The 16984-nt window shown below is 47.3% G+C and overlaps 1 protein-coding gene across 1 annotated transcript in view; it reads right to left on the bottom strand.

The window, feature by feature from the left end:
• DPYSL2 (dihydropyrimidinase like 2) overlaps positions 1–16984 on the bottom strand; it is a 60875-nt gene that overhangs the window by 31708 nt on the left and 12183 nt on the right. Inside the window, exons 3-4 of the mRNA XM_017827326.1 lie at positions 13912–14000; positions 11208–11392 (exon numbers count right to left, since the gene is read on the bottom strand). Coding sequence (XP_017682815.1) covers positions 11208–11392; positions 13912–14000 — 274 coding nt within the window. The remainder of the gene's footprint in view (positions 1–11207; positions 11393–13911; positions 14001–16984) is intronic.

The raw sequence follows: 16984 nt of genomic DNA on the forward strand, positions 1-16984 counted from the left end.
GAGGAGGAGGAGGAGAGCCAAGTTCAAAGGAGATATTTAAGTGATTCCAAGATTTAGCCTTTCTTTTAGTCATACTCCACACTTGAAGCCCATGAAAAAAAAAAAAAAAAAGCACACAGGACATCAAAGGCTTCCATATAAAATGGTCTGTAAACCTGGAGGGACTGGGATTGAGAAAAACCTTTTGTTTGTAGCCAGGGATTTCAAGTGAAGACAAAACACAGCCAGAGCAGCACATCCAAGGGGTAAGAGCTGGATCAGGAACAACGGGACAAAGGATCACGTGTCCCTCTCAGGTCAGTGGAGATGGATCCTGCCCGTCAGGCTTTTTCCACTACCCAGGGAGCTGGAATTTGCATCATTATCGCCAAGTTTTGGCTTCTTCAGCTTCATTTCGTGGCCCACAGTTGTCTCAGGAGAGTTGTCTCCTGCAGCAAAAGCTGCAGGATGGCAGTTTTTACAATGGAAATCTGTCGTGGTTCTGGGAGAGGATTAGAAAAATAATGTTTCCCCCCCAAAATAAATGTGAAGAGTTCTGATTCTAAATAATTGCTTTTGAAAATTTTTTTAATAGAGCTTGTGAGAGGAAAAGGCGGGGGGGGGGAGGGAAAATTCAGCTTGGTGCACCTGTCCTTTCCCTCTGTGTGTTTGCCACGAAAACATCTCCCCTGGCTGGACAAGGCCCAGACACTTCCCCTCCTCGTGGCTGTGCTGAAGTGACATCCTGTTGGGAGGAAAAGGTTGTCACCAATCACCATCACACCACTGCCACTTGTGGGGAAAGTCACTGAAACCACTGACAACTGTCACCCAGAGCCACAGCCAGGGCAGCAGGAGGGAGTCAGAGCTCAGTGTCACTGCTCATGGGGACACCTGGGGTGGGATGGGACGTGGAGGTGCAGCAGGACCTGTTTTCTAACAGAGCCTCTGCAGGACAGAGATCAGGCAGCACATTCACCCCCCCACACACAGCAATTTTCTGAATATCTGCTGCTCCTCCCTCAGCTTTCTAAGGCTGATACTGCCTGTAAATGAGCTCTGTAATCACTGACCTGTAGGAGGTCCTAACTAGATTATCCTCAGCTTAAACAGACACTCCTGGACAGCCCCCAACTGCTGAACTTGCCTCTCCAGGTCTGACACAGCCCAGCCTGGCCTGGGGTCTTCCCAGATCCACCTTTGGGGCACAAATCACCCCGTTGGAGAGGATGGGCAGGATGGGCATCCCCTGCCCTGCCAGCCCAGAGCCAGACACTCAGCCTGGGGCTCTTCCAACCCCAGACCTCCAGGACAAACTGGTTTGGGAAACTCCCACAGACAGGAGCTGACTTTCAGTTGAATTTTTTTTTTTTCATTTTAAGCTGCACTAAGCTTTGAGGGCCAGCTGCTGCATTCTGCACCTCGGCTTCATTTCCTGTCTCAAACATGACACTGGAAGGAAATTCCTCCCTGGGAGGGTGGGGAGGGGCTGGGATGGAATTCCCAGAGCAGCTGTGGCTGCCCCTGGACCCCTGCAAGTGTCCAAGGCCAGGTTGGAGCAACCTGGGCTAGTGGAAGGTGTCCCTGCCCATGGCAGGAGGTGAGATGAGTTTTAAGGTCCCTTCCAAGCCAAACCATTCCATGATTCCATGATCAGCCAGAACTGCCCCTGGATCCGTGCAGGACACTGGGTGGGAATCACTCTGCTCCTGCTACCCTAATTCTACTCCTAAGAACAACCTGCACACCTCAGCTTTTCTCCACCTGCTGCTGTGCTACAGAACTGTCTGATTTCCCAGTGGAGAAAGTCTCTGCACCTCGGTCTGAAAAGTGTTTTGTACCCCACCAGTAGCTGAACTCTCCCCTTTGGACACTGAGACTAATCCTGAGAAATCTTATCTGCAATTAAGCCTGTTGGGAATTATCATTAACTGTCACTCACTCTGGAATGAGAGTTTTGAACCAATACTGGGGTATTTAAACAGAGAACCCTGTGACACAGCCCCCAGCTGCTGAACTGGCCCCTCAAATAGTCTGGGATCTTCCCAGAGCCATGAAAAACCCCAAATTTGGGGGCACAAAGCACCACATCCTCACTGTGCTGTAGTTTGACGACTTCCCCCCTTCCCTGCAGAAAAAAAACCAGTTCTCAAGGAACTCCTTCCCCAGCTCCTGCTGCCTGCAGGCTGTGCCAGGGAATTTCATTCATATGTAAAACACCCAGAGTCCCCCAGATTCCAAAAATATCCACCCTGCACACATGTAGCTGCTTCAGGAACAAAGCAAGCTGGTGAAAACACGCCCCGAGAAGTGGCTGAAAGGGGAACTTCCAAAAGCATGGACCTTTCTGATGGGCTTTGAAAACCCACCAAGGCGTTTTCCGGGCGATATTTGCCTGGTGAATCCATTTTATCACTTAAAACAGGACCCAGGAAGCCAAAAGCACCTTCCTCTGCATCTGCACTGGGACGGATGGGGAATATCTCATGGCTTGGTGGCACCCAGTGTTTCCCAAATTGGCAGCTCCACACAAAAATGATCACTTTTTACTAATAATATCCTTATAATATTATACTTATAATATTATAATTATTATAAGTAATTATAATACTTATATATTATCTATAAGTATATATTATATATATTATAATATATGTAATATATATAATAATAATACTTATAATATACTCATTAATATGAGGTAATTAATTTGAATTAAAGCTACAAGCCCTCAGCAACAAAGCCACCTCCCACTGTGGGCAGCCAGCAGGGAGGAATTAAAGGACATTCCCACTGTTCCAGGGGCAGTCCCAGCACTAACTGCAGGGTCCCAAGGGAAGGAAAGGGTTTTCCCAGGAGCCACAACTCCTAAGTGCCCATCTCTGCATTCCTGGTGACTGCACAGGGCTTCCATGGGAGTGAGGGCTGGGAAAAGCTGCAGGCACAGCCCCGAGCTGGTCCCAACTGGCAGTTTCTAAGCAAGGCTGAAGTGGTGCCAGACAGGAGGAGCTCATTTGTATTCCTGAAACATTTCTCCCTCTCACCAGAAAGATTAAAAAAAAAAAAAAAAAATCCAGTTCCTAAGAAACAGATGGGATCTGTGGACTGAAGGGGCTGAAGGAGAGAGGGGGAAAACCACTCTGCTGATGGAAGACATCAAATCCCACTCCACAGACAAGGCTCCCAAATCCACCCCAAGTGGGAAATCCTGCAGGGAGTCGGAGCTTTTCCTTCTTTCAGGCACCACTTGCTTCCTTCCCCTGCCACACAAAGCAGGGAGTTAAAAGCTCCTGCCTGCCCAGGGTGGTTTCTGCTGAGTCAAGCTCAGGGGAAGGCACAAGAAGCCAAGGAATTGGACACCAGTAGGAAGGCCAAAAAAAAAATCCCTGCCCAGAAAAAGAGGCCAAGAAAAGAGCCCCAGGCACCATTTCCTGCTGCTTCCTTTAAGACCTTGTCTGGACTTGAAGGTGATTAAGGCAGTTTATCCAGCAAGGTTTAACACACATGGCCTGAAACCCCAGCACAGACAGCTAATGGTGTTATATCAAGGCAGGTGGGTAACTATATTTTATTTTTTAAGGGGTTTTTTTCCCATCTGCAGTAGACAGGCTTTACCTGGAGGACCCAACTCTTCCACCTGCACCCTTCAAAATATCACAGACCTTTTCCATTAATGGAAGGGGCTGTAAAAGACAGGACACATCAGAGATGTCTGCTGGCTCTTCACTTCTCCTTTGTGTCATCTCTAAGGCCTGGGACTTGGGGATGAGAGCACTGGACATGGGAAAGCAAGAACTTTTGGGACCTTTGGGACTTTTCACAAGGCCATGCTGTTATAGGACAGGGGGGAATGGCCTTAAGGTGAAGGNCTCTGTAACCCTGGCTCTGTAGCCCTGGCTCTCCCATATTCAGGCTGGGCCATCAGTGCTGGAAGGTGAAATCCCTGTGCCTGGTGTTGGGAATCCTCTGAAACCACCCAGCACGGCTTGTTTGTGAGTCAGATAGATTTGTCCCTCTTTTCCCGTCTTCTGCCTTCCCCAGGGCAGCTCTGGATCCTCCCCTTGCTCCTCTCCCATCCTTCTGCCCCTTGGCAAGGCTGATTTTTTTTAAGGAGCAGGTGAGGGGGGCCCTGGCTGGGTTTGTTTTGCCCTGGTCTGCTCTGGACCTGCTCCATCCCCTCTCTGCAGAGGAAGGAGGGCACAGAGAATATTCCACACGTGCTGGAGCCTGGTTTGGTTGTGAACACAGGAGGGTGGAAATGGCAGCAGCACTGACAGTGCAGCCGTTTTCCTGCAGATGGGACTGACCTAGATTTTTCCATGCATCCAAAAAAGAGGGATTTGGCTCTTGCTCAGCAGAAATAACCAGTGTTGTCTGTTTATGCAATAGCACTTAATACCTCTGATTCCATATAATGCTGAGGATCAGGAGTGCTGCTTTCCCACTGCTGTGAGATGAGTTTGTGTTCTTTGAAGAGCTACTTTTAAGTGCTTTTCTTGTAGAATCCTGGAATGGTTTGGGTGGGAAAGGAACTTAAAGCCCATCCTGTGCCACCCCCTGCCATGGGCAGGTGGAAGGTGTCCCTGCCCATGGCAGGGGGTGGCACAGGATGGGCTTTAAGTTCCTTTCCCACCCAAACCATTCCAGGATTCTACAAGAAAAGCACTTAAAAGTAGCTCTTCAAAGAACACAAACTCATCTCACAGCAGTGGGAAAGCAGCACTCCTGATCCTCAGCATTATATGGAATCAGAGGTATTAAGTGCTATTGCATAAACAGACAACACTGGTTATTTCTGCTGAGCAAGAGCCAAATCCCTCTTTTTTGGATGCATGGAAAAATCTAGGTCAGTCCCATCTGCAGGAAAACGGCTGCACTGTCAGTGCTGCTGCCATTTCCACCCTCCTGTGTTCACAACCAAACCAGGCTCCAGCACGTGTGGAATATTCTCTGTGCCCTCCTTCCTCTGCAGAGAGGGGATGGAGCAGGTCCAGAGCAGACCAGGGCAAAACAAACCCAGCCAGGGCCCCCCTCACCTGCTCCTTAAAAAAAATCAGCCTTGCCAAGGGGCAGAAGGATGGGAGAGGAGCAAGGGGAGGATCCAGAGCTGCCCTGGGGAAGGCAGAAGACGGGAAAAGAGGGACAAATCTATCTGACTCACAAACAAGCCGTGCTGGGTGGTTTCAGAGGATTCCCAACACCAGGCACAGGGATTTCACCTTCCAGCACTGATGGCCCAGCCTGAATATGGGAGAGCCAGGGCTACAGAGCCAGGGTTACAGAGCCAGGGTTACAGAGCCAGGGTTACAGAGCCAGGGTTACAGACACCATCACCCCCCAGGCACAGCTCCTCAGCTCCTCCAGTCCTTGGCTGCTCCTGTTCCCCACAGGAGCCCGTTCTCTCAGTGCTGAGATGACAAACAATAGCTGCAGCCCAAAGAGGGGGGGAAAAACCCCCCCAGCACACCCAGCCCAACACACCCCACATCCCAGGACTGCACAGCTGCTTCCTCCTGTGCTCTCTGGCAAAGGACATCAAGGGCTTGGCAGATTCCAGCCAGCTCCCAGCGAGCCCCCCTTTGGAAATCCCAGCAGAACAATAGAGGATCCCATCCAGCACTGCTGGGAGGCTGGAGCAGGGCAGGCTGTGCCTGGACAGTAGCTGCACACCCCGGGCAAGGCTGAGCCTAATGGACTTAGAGGGGTTTAAGAGCTCGGGAAGAGGAGCTCGCACCAGGGAACTGCCCATCTCTGCTGACAGCCCCACTCTCTCATTAAGGATTTTAAGCCTGCCCTGAATGAAAGCAACAAACACACCAGCAGGAAGCTGGGAGTCGGTGGAGCGAGGAGATTTAGTGGGAATCAGTGCCCAGGCTGGAGTGGGGGGGGGATAAAAAGCACCAAGGGCAGCTGAGAAAGGGCCACGGGGACTCTGCACCCCCGGCAGTGCCACCCCCTTAATCACAGAGTCCAAGGGAACCTCCACCCATATAAAGCACCAGTCATTTTTTCCAGAAGCAAGTGGACATTTTCACTACATTTCTAGAGAATTAAGCATTTCTTTGCTGCAGAAGAAGCACTGCCAGAAAGCCAAAGAGCCCCAGAGCCAGGGCTGGTCCAGCCGCACAGTTCCTCTTTCATCTCTGGGTGCAAAGAGAAACAAAACTGGGGCTGGTGCCTGGGGAACAATGCAGTGCTGTGTACACACAGCCAGGGACTTGGTGAGACACTGCAGCTCTGTGGTTGCTGCTTTTGGATGCAAAATGCTTGGTTTTATAATTCCAGCTCAGCCACAAGTCACTGCGTGACCACTGCTGTCACCTCCTCCTGTGCCTCTGCTTCCCTCCTCCTCCTCCTCCCCTCACCATTTAGACTCTTGCTCTCCACCAGGATAAAATTAACCCTGATAATATAAAATAAAGGCACCCAGAGTGAGGCAGAATAAGATCTAGTCTTCACTGGTTCATCTAAATACCTTTCTAAACCCCACTCTAAGCTCACACAGCCTTATACTCTGACCTCTTTTGGGGCAGCTCCACTCCCTCAAGTCATGCTCAGATCAAAAACCAAGAGGTGAGGAAGCCACCTGGAAACATTCCCTTCCAGCAAGGTGGTGACCTTCAGGACGACCCGGGAGAGACCTGGTGTCACCACACTACAAATCTGACTGAGCTGAGCAGCTCAAAACCTGCTCAAAACCTCTGCCATCCTGCCCACGAGCTCCTTAATAGCAGGGTAAGGAATTAGGAAGCTGAAGGCAGCCCATGTGAGGCTCCTTAACCTCCCAAGATACACAGGCTCATATCCCCAGTGTCCATCTCCATGTTATTAGGAGAACTGCTAGGCAAGTTCAAAAGGCAGCTGCCTTCCAAGTCACCAAGCCAGGAAAAGCTATAATTTCTCTCACTGTAATTTCTCTCTATGATTATAACAGTGGTTGACTGAGTCAACACAGGCAATGTCAGCAAGAGATTTCACCCAAGGACAGCAGAGACCCAGGGAAGAGGCAGAGCCTGGGAGGAGGGGCTGAAATGTGTGTGGGAGCTGGCCTGGATAGCTGGAGTTCTCACTGGGATATTAAACAGGCTCGAGGATCAGAGAGACAGTAAATATACAGAGCTTAACTTCATCCCTTCCCAAGGGCTGGGAGCAGAGGAAGGTGATCCTGCCTCTGCTGAAATCACAGGGAGTTTTCCCACTGGTTTTGATGGGGATTTTACCCATCACAGGCCATAAGCAACCAAAGCATCAGCAGGCTGGGAGAGGCCACCCTGGCCCTGGCACTGAGTCTTCCTTCTCCAACAGCTCCAGGGACTGCTTTATATCCTGGGGCATCAACCTATTCCAAGCTGGGAAAAGAGGGGCTCAAAAACTGGGTGTCCTGTGCAGGGACAGGAGCTGGACTTCAGTGAGCCTGATGGGTCCCTTCCAACTCAGAGATATTCTATGATTCTATAAAAAAATGCCATTTTTAGCTCACAAAAACTGTGGCTCCGTGGATGAGAAAGAACCTCTTGTAAAGGGCAACTTCAGGCAAAACTCTGGAAGGACTGTTCTCTTCCCATGGAATACAGGGGAGCTCAGGGAAGCGACCCTGATGGGTTGGAGCATCCCTAATGCACCTCCCTCCTGCAAAACCTTCTGTGGATCGTTCTGGAATCCTCCTTTCATCCTAATGCCCAAACACTGCATTCTGACATTTGAAAAGGGCCAGAATCCAAGGTTTTTTCCAGAGCAATGTTATCCTAAAACACACAGGGCCGTTCCCCCTCAGCTGACAGGCCCACACTAATATTGTTTTAAGGTGGGGACAGAGAAAAAGGGTCGTGCCAGTCGTCATCTCAGAGCAACAGCCCTATCACAACAGGTCATGTGAGCCCAGCAAAACCAACTCTGTTTGTTCCTATATCAGCAAAGTCAGCTGGAGCCTTGCCTTTGGCACTGGGGAGGGCAGAGACAGAAGGATCATAGCTGGAATTCCTGCTCAGATGGCCCCGGGGGAACCAGCAGCCAGAAAAGAAATCAACCCTAATTCCTCAGTGAAGCAGCCTCGGGAGGGCTCAGGAAACCAAGGGCTGGGGGGAGCACAGAGGGTGTGGAGAGAAAAAAACTGGGATCAGCACCCCCAGCCCCTCTCCCTCATCCCAGCTGAGCAGGGGGTGAGTTGGGAATTGGAGCCAGAGCTGCTTCCCACCGGGATAAATCACTACAGACAACACAGGTGTCCCATTTGATCCCAGAATCCATTTGATTCCCCACCTCTGATGCTGCAGTGATGAATCTACTGGAAAGGGCCAGGGAAGCAAAGGAGAACAGGGCTTGGAAACAACAGGTTACATTCCTGAACTCCTGTGTGCTCCCCCTGGGAATTAAAGGAGCAACTTGGAACCCGAGCTGAGCTGCAAAGGAGCTCCACTGAAACTCCAGGTGAGTTCCTGGCACTGCTGAGGTCGAAGCCAAAACTCTCCATTAACTCCCCAAAGCCAGAATTTCACCCCAAATTTTGACAAACCAACCATCAGTAGGAAACATGGCCAGGACTCTTTGTTTTAATTTCACTGCAAACCGTACGTTAAAATAAATATTTCCCTACAATGACTGGAAAGCAAAACAGCCTCAAAGCCACCCTCCTGCATGAAAATGGGAAATAAATTGAAGCATGAAGCCGACCAACCTGTTTGCTTGCCCAAAATTAGGGCTCTGTATAAACAGAGGGAGTAAAGGTATTTGTAAATAAACATCAAGTTTGCTTAAAGCACAAATGAAGAAATGTGGAGGGGGGGGGTTTCCCCACAAATCTCACATCCAAAAAGGCTTTTTTTTCCCCCAAAAAAAAACCCAGGAACAGAGGCACACAGTGGGACACGTGCCCATGGGAGGAGCAGGTTCTTTGGAAAAGTCCCAGTATTTAAAACATACAACTCTGAGAGTGCAATTTTCAGGCTGTAATTTGTCTGCAATATTATGAATCCAGCTCGCTAAATATTGCCCTACTTATCATAAAAGGAAAAAAAAAAAAAACCCTCTGCCATCAACCACATCCCACCTGCTCTGGGAAAGGCCACCCACCAAGAGCACGTTCAGGAGGGCAGCTCTCCCTGCTCCAGCCTGGAAAAAAACTCCTGCAAACGCTGGAATTCTGCTGAGAAAACAGCTGAGCTGCCACAGGGGCTGAAGCTTTGAAGCCTGGTTGGATCATTTATCCTGATTTCCACAGCTCCAGGGGCTGATTCCCACCCTTCAGATCATCCTCATCAGTCCAATTCGTGTCCTTGCTATGAAGCTTTGGTTTTTGTTCAGAGATATTCTGTATTTTGGTGTCTTAACGTGAGACACTCAGGAGGGTCAAGTGTAGTGACCAGCCTGCCCTGTCCACTGTCATCATCCAAACTGTACCTGTTTCCCACGGCTGTAAAAAGACAATTTGTAAAAAGGGGGGTTCTCCTCCCACCTCCCCGACTCAGAGATGTGCTCCCAGCACCATTAGAGAGATATTCAGGTATATTCAGCCCCAAAAGCAAAAGACATATTTGCAAACAAAGCAAGCCCAGGTGTTTTTGAGGCACGAGGCTCTGCAGGGGTAAAAATCAGGCAACCAAACTAAAGGGTTGCTCCAGAAAATTTTGCCAAAGCAATTTCTGCTTGAAACATTTTTCAAAAAGTGCCACTGAGGGAAATAATGCTGCTGAGAGGTCAGAGGCAGGCGACAGAGAATGCTATTTTGATCTAATTCAGCTTAACAAGGAAGAACAAGATGATAATTCAAGTGTGAACCAGGTGTATTAACAACAAAGGAACAACGTCAATGAACTGAAGCTGAATTTTCTGAAAAGAAAACACCATTTCAGTGCTATTCATTTAAACTGACAGCAAAGACTTGAAGAAAAACTGGATATTAGTGCACACAATGAGATGGTCCCCAGCTCCTCTCCCACTTCGCATCCCCTGGGTGAGGTAACCTTCGTGCACAAACCTCACACTCTGAGGGCAGAACACCATGGAAAACCATTTTCCAGGTTATTTTAGGAAGATTTATTTGAAGCATTAGGCCAAGCTCACAGCTCACAGGCCAGGCTGTGTCTGGACCACTCCTACTCCCAAGCTCCAGATCAACCAACCCAAGTCCAGGGATCAGCCTTGAGGAGATGAGGATGTTCCAGTCCAAACAGAGCTGGGTTTGAACTGAGGAGGGTTAGGCTCATCCCTGGCTGAGCCTGAGATCTCTTTACATCCCTGGATTGGACAAGATATCCATGGATTGCACCAGCCCCTGTCCTGAACCGTGGGCTTTTATTCCCCTGGGCTTGAACTCCCCTCCTGTGCAAGGGCAGCCCCTCAGAGCACAGGAAAGACTGAAAGATGCTCAGACATTGCACCACTTCACACCTTTACCCCTCACTCCTGTGTGCAGCAACAGACTCCAGGGCACCATGGAAGAGTTCACACTGCCACAGAGGGGTTTGTTTTTCCTCCAGCTCAGACAACATTCCCAACAATGACTTGCTTACGGAGTTTTAAGACCCTGGCTCTGACAGGCCAAGCAACACAAGCAGGGACAGAGAGCCTGGAGCTCATTCCTGAGGCATTTTGGAGGCAGAGGGGAACACCCTGAGTGTCTAATCCTGGTGTCAGCAGAACAGTCAGTCTGTCTGCCTTTTTATTTTGAGGTATTTTCACTTCCCAATCCCTCTCTTCCCCCCAGAAGAGGAAATGAGCACAAAAGGAACCATCTTAACAAAAATCCGGTGCTAAAGCTGAAGTGGGCACGTGAAAATCCTTAAATAAGTGGCCCAGTTCTCAAAGACACACAGAAAGAACACTGGCATGGAGCTCCTGGGTGTGAATAATATGATGGACATTTATCCACAGACATCGTGGAGACAGGAACTGAGGCACAGGAACGTGGGGAATCTGCTCCTCAGCCGGGAACCAGAGGTCACAGTGACTGGTTTCAGCAGGAGCAGACCCAAAAATCTGCTGAGGTCACATAGGCAGCAGGGCAAAGCCTGCCAGGGGGAGGTGACAGACCTCAGGAACCAGAGGTCACAGTGACTGGTTTCAGCAGGAGCAGACCCAAAATCTGCTGAAGTCCCACGGGCAGCAGGGCAAAGCCTGCCAGGGGGAGGTGACAGACCTCAGGAACCACCTGGGCCCAAACGTGTGCCTTCCACAGCTCCTGAGCTCCCCTGAGACAGAGACGTGCAGGGACAGAAGCAGCAGACACTTACTGATCATGGTGGTGCCTCCCGCCAGGGCAGCCTTGGTCCCTTGGAAGAAGTCGTCAGCGGACGTCATGCCCTGCTCCGGCATCTGGAAGCGGGTGTGGACGTCGATCCCCCCGGGAATCACCATCCTGCCGTGGGCCTCGATGGTCTTCACCCCCCCGGGCACAATCAGGTTCTCCCCGATTTGCCTGGGGAAGGAAAAGGTTCCCAAGAGCAGGTGGAAACAGACACCCTGGGCTACTTAACCCGCCTGCAGTTGGCTTTTGCCACCTCAGGGAGGGCACAGGAGCAGCACAACACACGGGGAGAGGACTTGGTCCTTCCCCTCGGAGCAGCTGCCTAAGGGAGAGTGGGGGGTGCAAGTCCTTCAGGACATCGGGGCAATAATAAGGGAATTATTTGATATTTTTGTTTCTACATTTATATATTTTATATTTATATTTTATCTTTTATATATTGTATCGATTATATATCTAAATATAAATTATAAATATATTTATAATAAAGGAATTATTTGATATTTTTGTTTCTACATTTATATATTTTCATATTTATATTTTACCTTTTATATATTGTATCGATTATATATCTAAATATAAATTATAAATATATTTATAATAAAGGAATTATTTGATATTTTTGTTTCTATATTTATATATTTTTATATTTATCTATTTATATTTTCTATACTGTATCAATTATATATCTAAATATAAATTATAAATATATTTATAATAAAAGAAATTATGTTTTTGTTTCTATATTTATATTTTTTATATTTATATTTATCTATTTATATTATATATATTGTATCAATTATATATATAAAATATAAATTATACATATATTTATAATAAAGGAATTACTCTATATTTTTGTCTATTTCTATCATGTTTTATATTTATTCATATTTTATATATTTTATATTTATTTATATTTTCTATATTTTATCAATTATATATATAAAAATATAAATTATAAATGTATTTATAACAAAGCTATTATTTTATATTTTTGTTTATATATTTATATTTTTATCACATTTTATATTTATCTATTTATATTTTCTATATTGTATCAATTATATATAAATTATATATATTTACAATAAAGGAATTATATTTTTGTTTATATATTTATATTTCTATCATGTTTTATATTTATCCGTTTATATTTTCTATATTGTATCAATTACATATATAAATATAAATTATGAATATATTTATAATAAAGGAATTATTTTATATTTTTGTTTATATATTTATATTCCTGTTGTATTTTACATCTGTCTATTTATATTCTATATATTATATCAATTTATATATATAAATTGATATACATTTATATATATATTTACATATATAGTATATACATCCATATATTATATATCTAAAAATTGATATATACTAGATATATAAATTGATATACATTTATATATATTTACATATATAGTATATACATTTATATATTATATATCTAAAAATTGATATATATTAGATATATAAATTGATATACATTTGTATAAATATATTATATATATTTGTATATTTACATACTTATATATAGTATAAATATATTGTTTATATGAATTTATATAAATATAAATTTGAAATATACTGATATTATTTTTTAATAAAGGAAGGAAAAGGAGCCCCTCTGGCAGCTGGGGAAGGGGCTGTGCAAGTCATGGATTATCAGTGCCCCCAAACCAGCTTTGCTGGGGCTGGACTGGGGTGGCCAAGTGGCAGCTCAACCCTTGATTCCAGCTCTCCCCCAGCCACTCAGATCTCAGCACTGCTTTGGGAGCACTGGGAGAGTTTTTAAATTCTCCGTTATCTCCTTTCCTTTCCTGCACAAGTCCCTGCAGGAACAGAAATCCAGGCAGACCCTGGTTCCCAAATTCCTGGGGAGACCCTGAAGGTGCCTCCAGCCCAGCTCCTCCCAGCCATCCTTTTACAAGTGCAGCAGTGGATGACACCCTGCAATTCATGAGCTGTCCCTGGCTGGCTCCTTTAACTTTTAACCTTGATTAACAAAGCACATGTGCTGCCTGTTTATGCAGAACAGGAAAATTCCTTGTTTGTAACCTCTGGCTTGTCCTTTTTTTCTCTTTTTTTTTTTTTTCCTAGGAGTAATTTTCCAAAGAAATCTGTAATGCATTTAACGTGCCAGAAAGGCATGTTTTCAGGACTGAAAACACCCAAAGAGGTTCTGAACCTCTCCAGCCACAGGCTGGGTTTGAGCTTTGAGGGGGGTGGGATTGATCTTTGCATGGCAGAACCAGAGAGGTCAGCGCTGCAAGAGGTCACCTAAGTCCAGCCTCCCATCCTAAAACAGAATTAACTGTGTCAGGACACTGAACTCTGGATTCAAAATATCTGAAGTCATAACTCAGTAAAACATTACAGCAGGGATAACTTCAAACACATGTGTCATCTCAGCATGGGGCTGCTCACATGGCTAAAATTAAGCACATGTAAGTACCTCCTTTGAGCCAGGGGGGTTTGGGCCCAGTTGTTTATTTAATTCAACACCTTGTTTTTAAAGCCCCTTCATTAAACACCAGGATATACGCAAAATATTCTTTTTCTTTTTTTTTTTTTCCCACTGCAGTTTAACAGAGCTCAGTGAGACTGAGCCACTGCTTGCTCTCTGCAGTGCACTTCTGTACATCCCCAACCACAGCAGAATAGCAAGATTCACTTACTTTATCAACCCATCCTCCATGTAAATGTCTGCATAAAAAGACTGGTCGTCATTAACTATTTTACCACCTTTGATCAAGAGACGATCGCTCTGCAACAGAAGGAGACACAATTATTCAGAGGGAAGGCTGACAGTCTGCAGTGTCACTCCAGAGATAAAAGGGGAGGGAAGGCATCAAGCTCTGCATTATTCACCAGAGCTCGTCAAAACACCAGTCAACTGCTGCACTTTCAACTGCAAAGATAAAATATTTCACTGCGGGCCCGAGTCCTTTCATCACACCCGTGATCAAAAAATACCAGGAGGGGTTTATTGGCAGCTCCACTCCTACCTGCAGCTTGGCAGCACCACGTGCAGCAGCAGCATTAAATAATCCTCACAGGGGTGTGGAAGAGCCACATCTCTATTTTTGAGGCACAATTTCCTATCTGCACCCACACAGTGGAGTCACTACTTGGCTCAACGTTGAGTCAACTGCTGTCAGGGAAATGGCCCAAAAGTCTGTTGCCAGGGGTTACACAACACAAACAACCTCCTTTGGTCCAATTTAGTGATGTCTCCCTGCAGTGGATCCTCCCGGAGCCCTTCCAGAGCTCCACTGCACGACCAGATGGAAGCGAGCAGGGAGCAGCCCCCGGAGTTTGGGAGAAGGATTCACACAATGCTTATTAAGATCTCCTCAAATCAGAAGGCACTTTGGCAGGAACAGGGAGGTTATTACAACAAGGCAGCTATCAGGCAACGTGATTTTATCACAGCACAGGGTACATCTCGCCTCTGCCGGATTTTAGGGCAAAAACAAACGTATCTTTTTTGTTTGTTGGTTTGTTTTTTTTTTTTGCAGTAGCCACAAACAAGAGTGAAACACTCCGCAGAGCTCTGGGGTGGGAGGAGAGTTAAAAGGGGCTGCTGCACCCCCCTGGCTCCTCTGTTCCCCACATCACAGAGGCATTTTTGAAGCAGATGAATATTTTAAGGCAAAGCACACACATGTTATGCACCGTTTGGTTTAAACCACACCTTGGCCCCCGAATCTGCACTTGTACTTACTGTGATTCTTTTTCCTCCTCCCAAAAAACGCCTTTGGGAGAGAACAAAGCGATCCCAGCACAGCCAAGGGCTCAGGGAACCAAAAGCTGACTTTGACAAGGGGTGGGAAGCAGGAATTTAACTCAGAGGTGCCCTGAACTTACAGAAAATATGTATAATGCAGGGACAGTGGTACTCAGGGGCCTTATTTCAAGGCGCAGCTCCACTGGTCAAACAGAAGGAAGAATCAGGCGTTTTCCCAAAAAGCTGAAGAGCTGGAGCACCCAATTCTGAACTGACACAGGCTGACACGGCCCTTTTAACACCAAAAAGGCCACAGGAATTTCATCAGCCCCTGTTTTATACCATTACATCCATCTTTTACACAACTGCTGAACATCTATGAGATGGCAAGTCCTTCTCCCTCTTTTTTTTTCCAGTCTCCTTCCTCCTCCTGCTGCAACGGGAGACTCTCCCTGGGCAACGCCACCCGACTCCAAAAACAAAGAAAACCCCGAGATTTAAATTTAGGAGCTGCTGCCAATGCCAATGAGCCTGGATGAATTGAGGTGGGGTGTGAAAAACCCACCTGCCTTTCCAGGCCAGCCAAGTGTCCTACATGTTTATCGCCTCCAGAAGCACTGCAGTGCTGATGCCACCTCCAGAGCAGGCTCCCTGTGCCATCACAGTGAGCGAGTTTGGCCTTGGATGTCACCCCCAGCCCGAGTCCCAACGCACTGGGCATCAGTTAGGGAAGAAAAAGGAAAAATATATATGTATAGTGGCCATAAAAATGCAGCCTGGGGCATTTTAATGATGCTTCTGCTAATAAGCAGGGCTGCTGCTGAGGATTTGGGGGGTCTGAGATGAGGGTGAGTCCTCCTGCTCATCTCCACCACCTCGGAGACAAAAGCACAGGCAGTTTGTGTGAGGCCCTGCCACTAAATCTGTGTTATTCACCCCGTGGATGCAGCAAAACCAGGGCAGCCACACATCCATTATCCTCCTTCTCCAAGCTTTAAGTCCCGGCTGGTAATTCCAGGTTTATACCACGGCAAATAAGGGCAGAATGTGATTTTCCCCATCCCTTCACAGGAGGGTTGGGCGCACACAACATAAATCAGAGCGTTCAGCCAGAAGAAAAATGCGTCATGTTACTCGTGGCCCGTGACAGGGGTTCAGCAGGAACCTCCATCCCTCTTTTAAACAGCTTTTTAAACTCTTTACCGTTGGATATTGGAGAGGAACTACCTCCCTACCCCCAAAAAAATAATAAAAAAAATAAATTAAAAAAAAAGGATGCTTCATTTATCACAATTCTCTGCATCCCCCGCGTTTCTTCACCACTGTAATTGTCCAACCCAGCGTCTCCTGCCCAAATACTGACACGTCAAAGCCCCGTTTCCGAGCTCCCTTTCCTGCCCCCGAGGACGAGGAAGGAGGACGAGGATGGGTGTGTCCGTGGGGCTGGGCAAGGAGCGGCTGCCAAGGATGAAAAACTCCCGTGTCCAAAAAAAAAAAAAACAAAAAAAACCCACACAAACAAGCAGCGGCTCCAGCAGCCCGTTAGACGGGAATGCCTTACGTAACCAAAAGTTGGTACCCTCGGATCTGCAATACCTGCCCTAAATCGGCTCCCACAACAAGGAGACCGAGGGAGGGGGTTGGATTTTATATAACGGCTCCTTCCCTGCTCCCCCAGGATCGCTCCGAGACCTGCGCCTTGCCAGAAGCTTCTTGGGGAAGAAAAGGCGATCCTGGACCATCCCCGGGCGGGGATGGAGGGGCTCGGGCTGATCCCCCCCCCTCCGCCGGGATGGGGCGGGCGGGGATGGAGCACAAACCGGGGGCACCGAGCCCACCCCAGGAACGCACCGAGGGCAGGGACCCCTCCCCGGGAACACCCCGAGGGCTGGCAGAGCCCCCCGGGGGCAAGGAGAGCCCACCCTGGGCACACAGAGAGGGCAGGGACCCCTCCCCGGGAACACCCCGAGGGCTGGCAGAGCCCCCCGGGGGCAAGGAGAGCCCACCCTGGGCACACAGAG

Source organism: Lepidothrix coronata, unplaced genomic scaffold (genome assembly GCF_001604755.1).
Source record: "Lepidothrix coronata isolate B3197 unplaced genomic scaffold, Lepidothrix_coronata-1.0 Scaffold137, whole genome shotgun sequence".
In the NCBI taxonomy this organism is placed as follows: domain Eukaryota; kingdom Metazoa; phylum Chordata; class Aves; order Passeriformes; family Pipridae; genus Lepidothrix; species Lepidothrix coronata.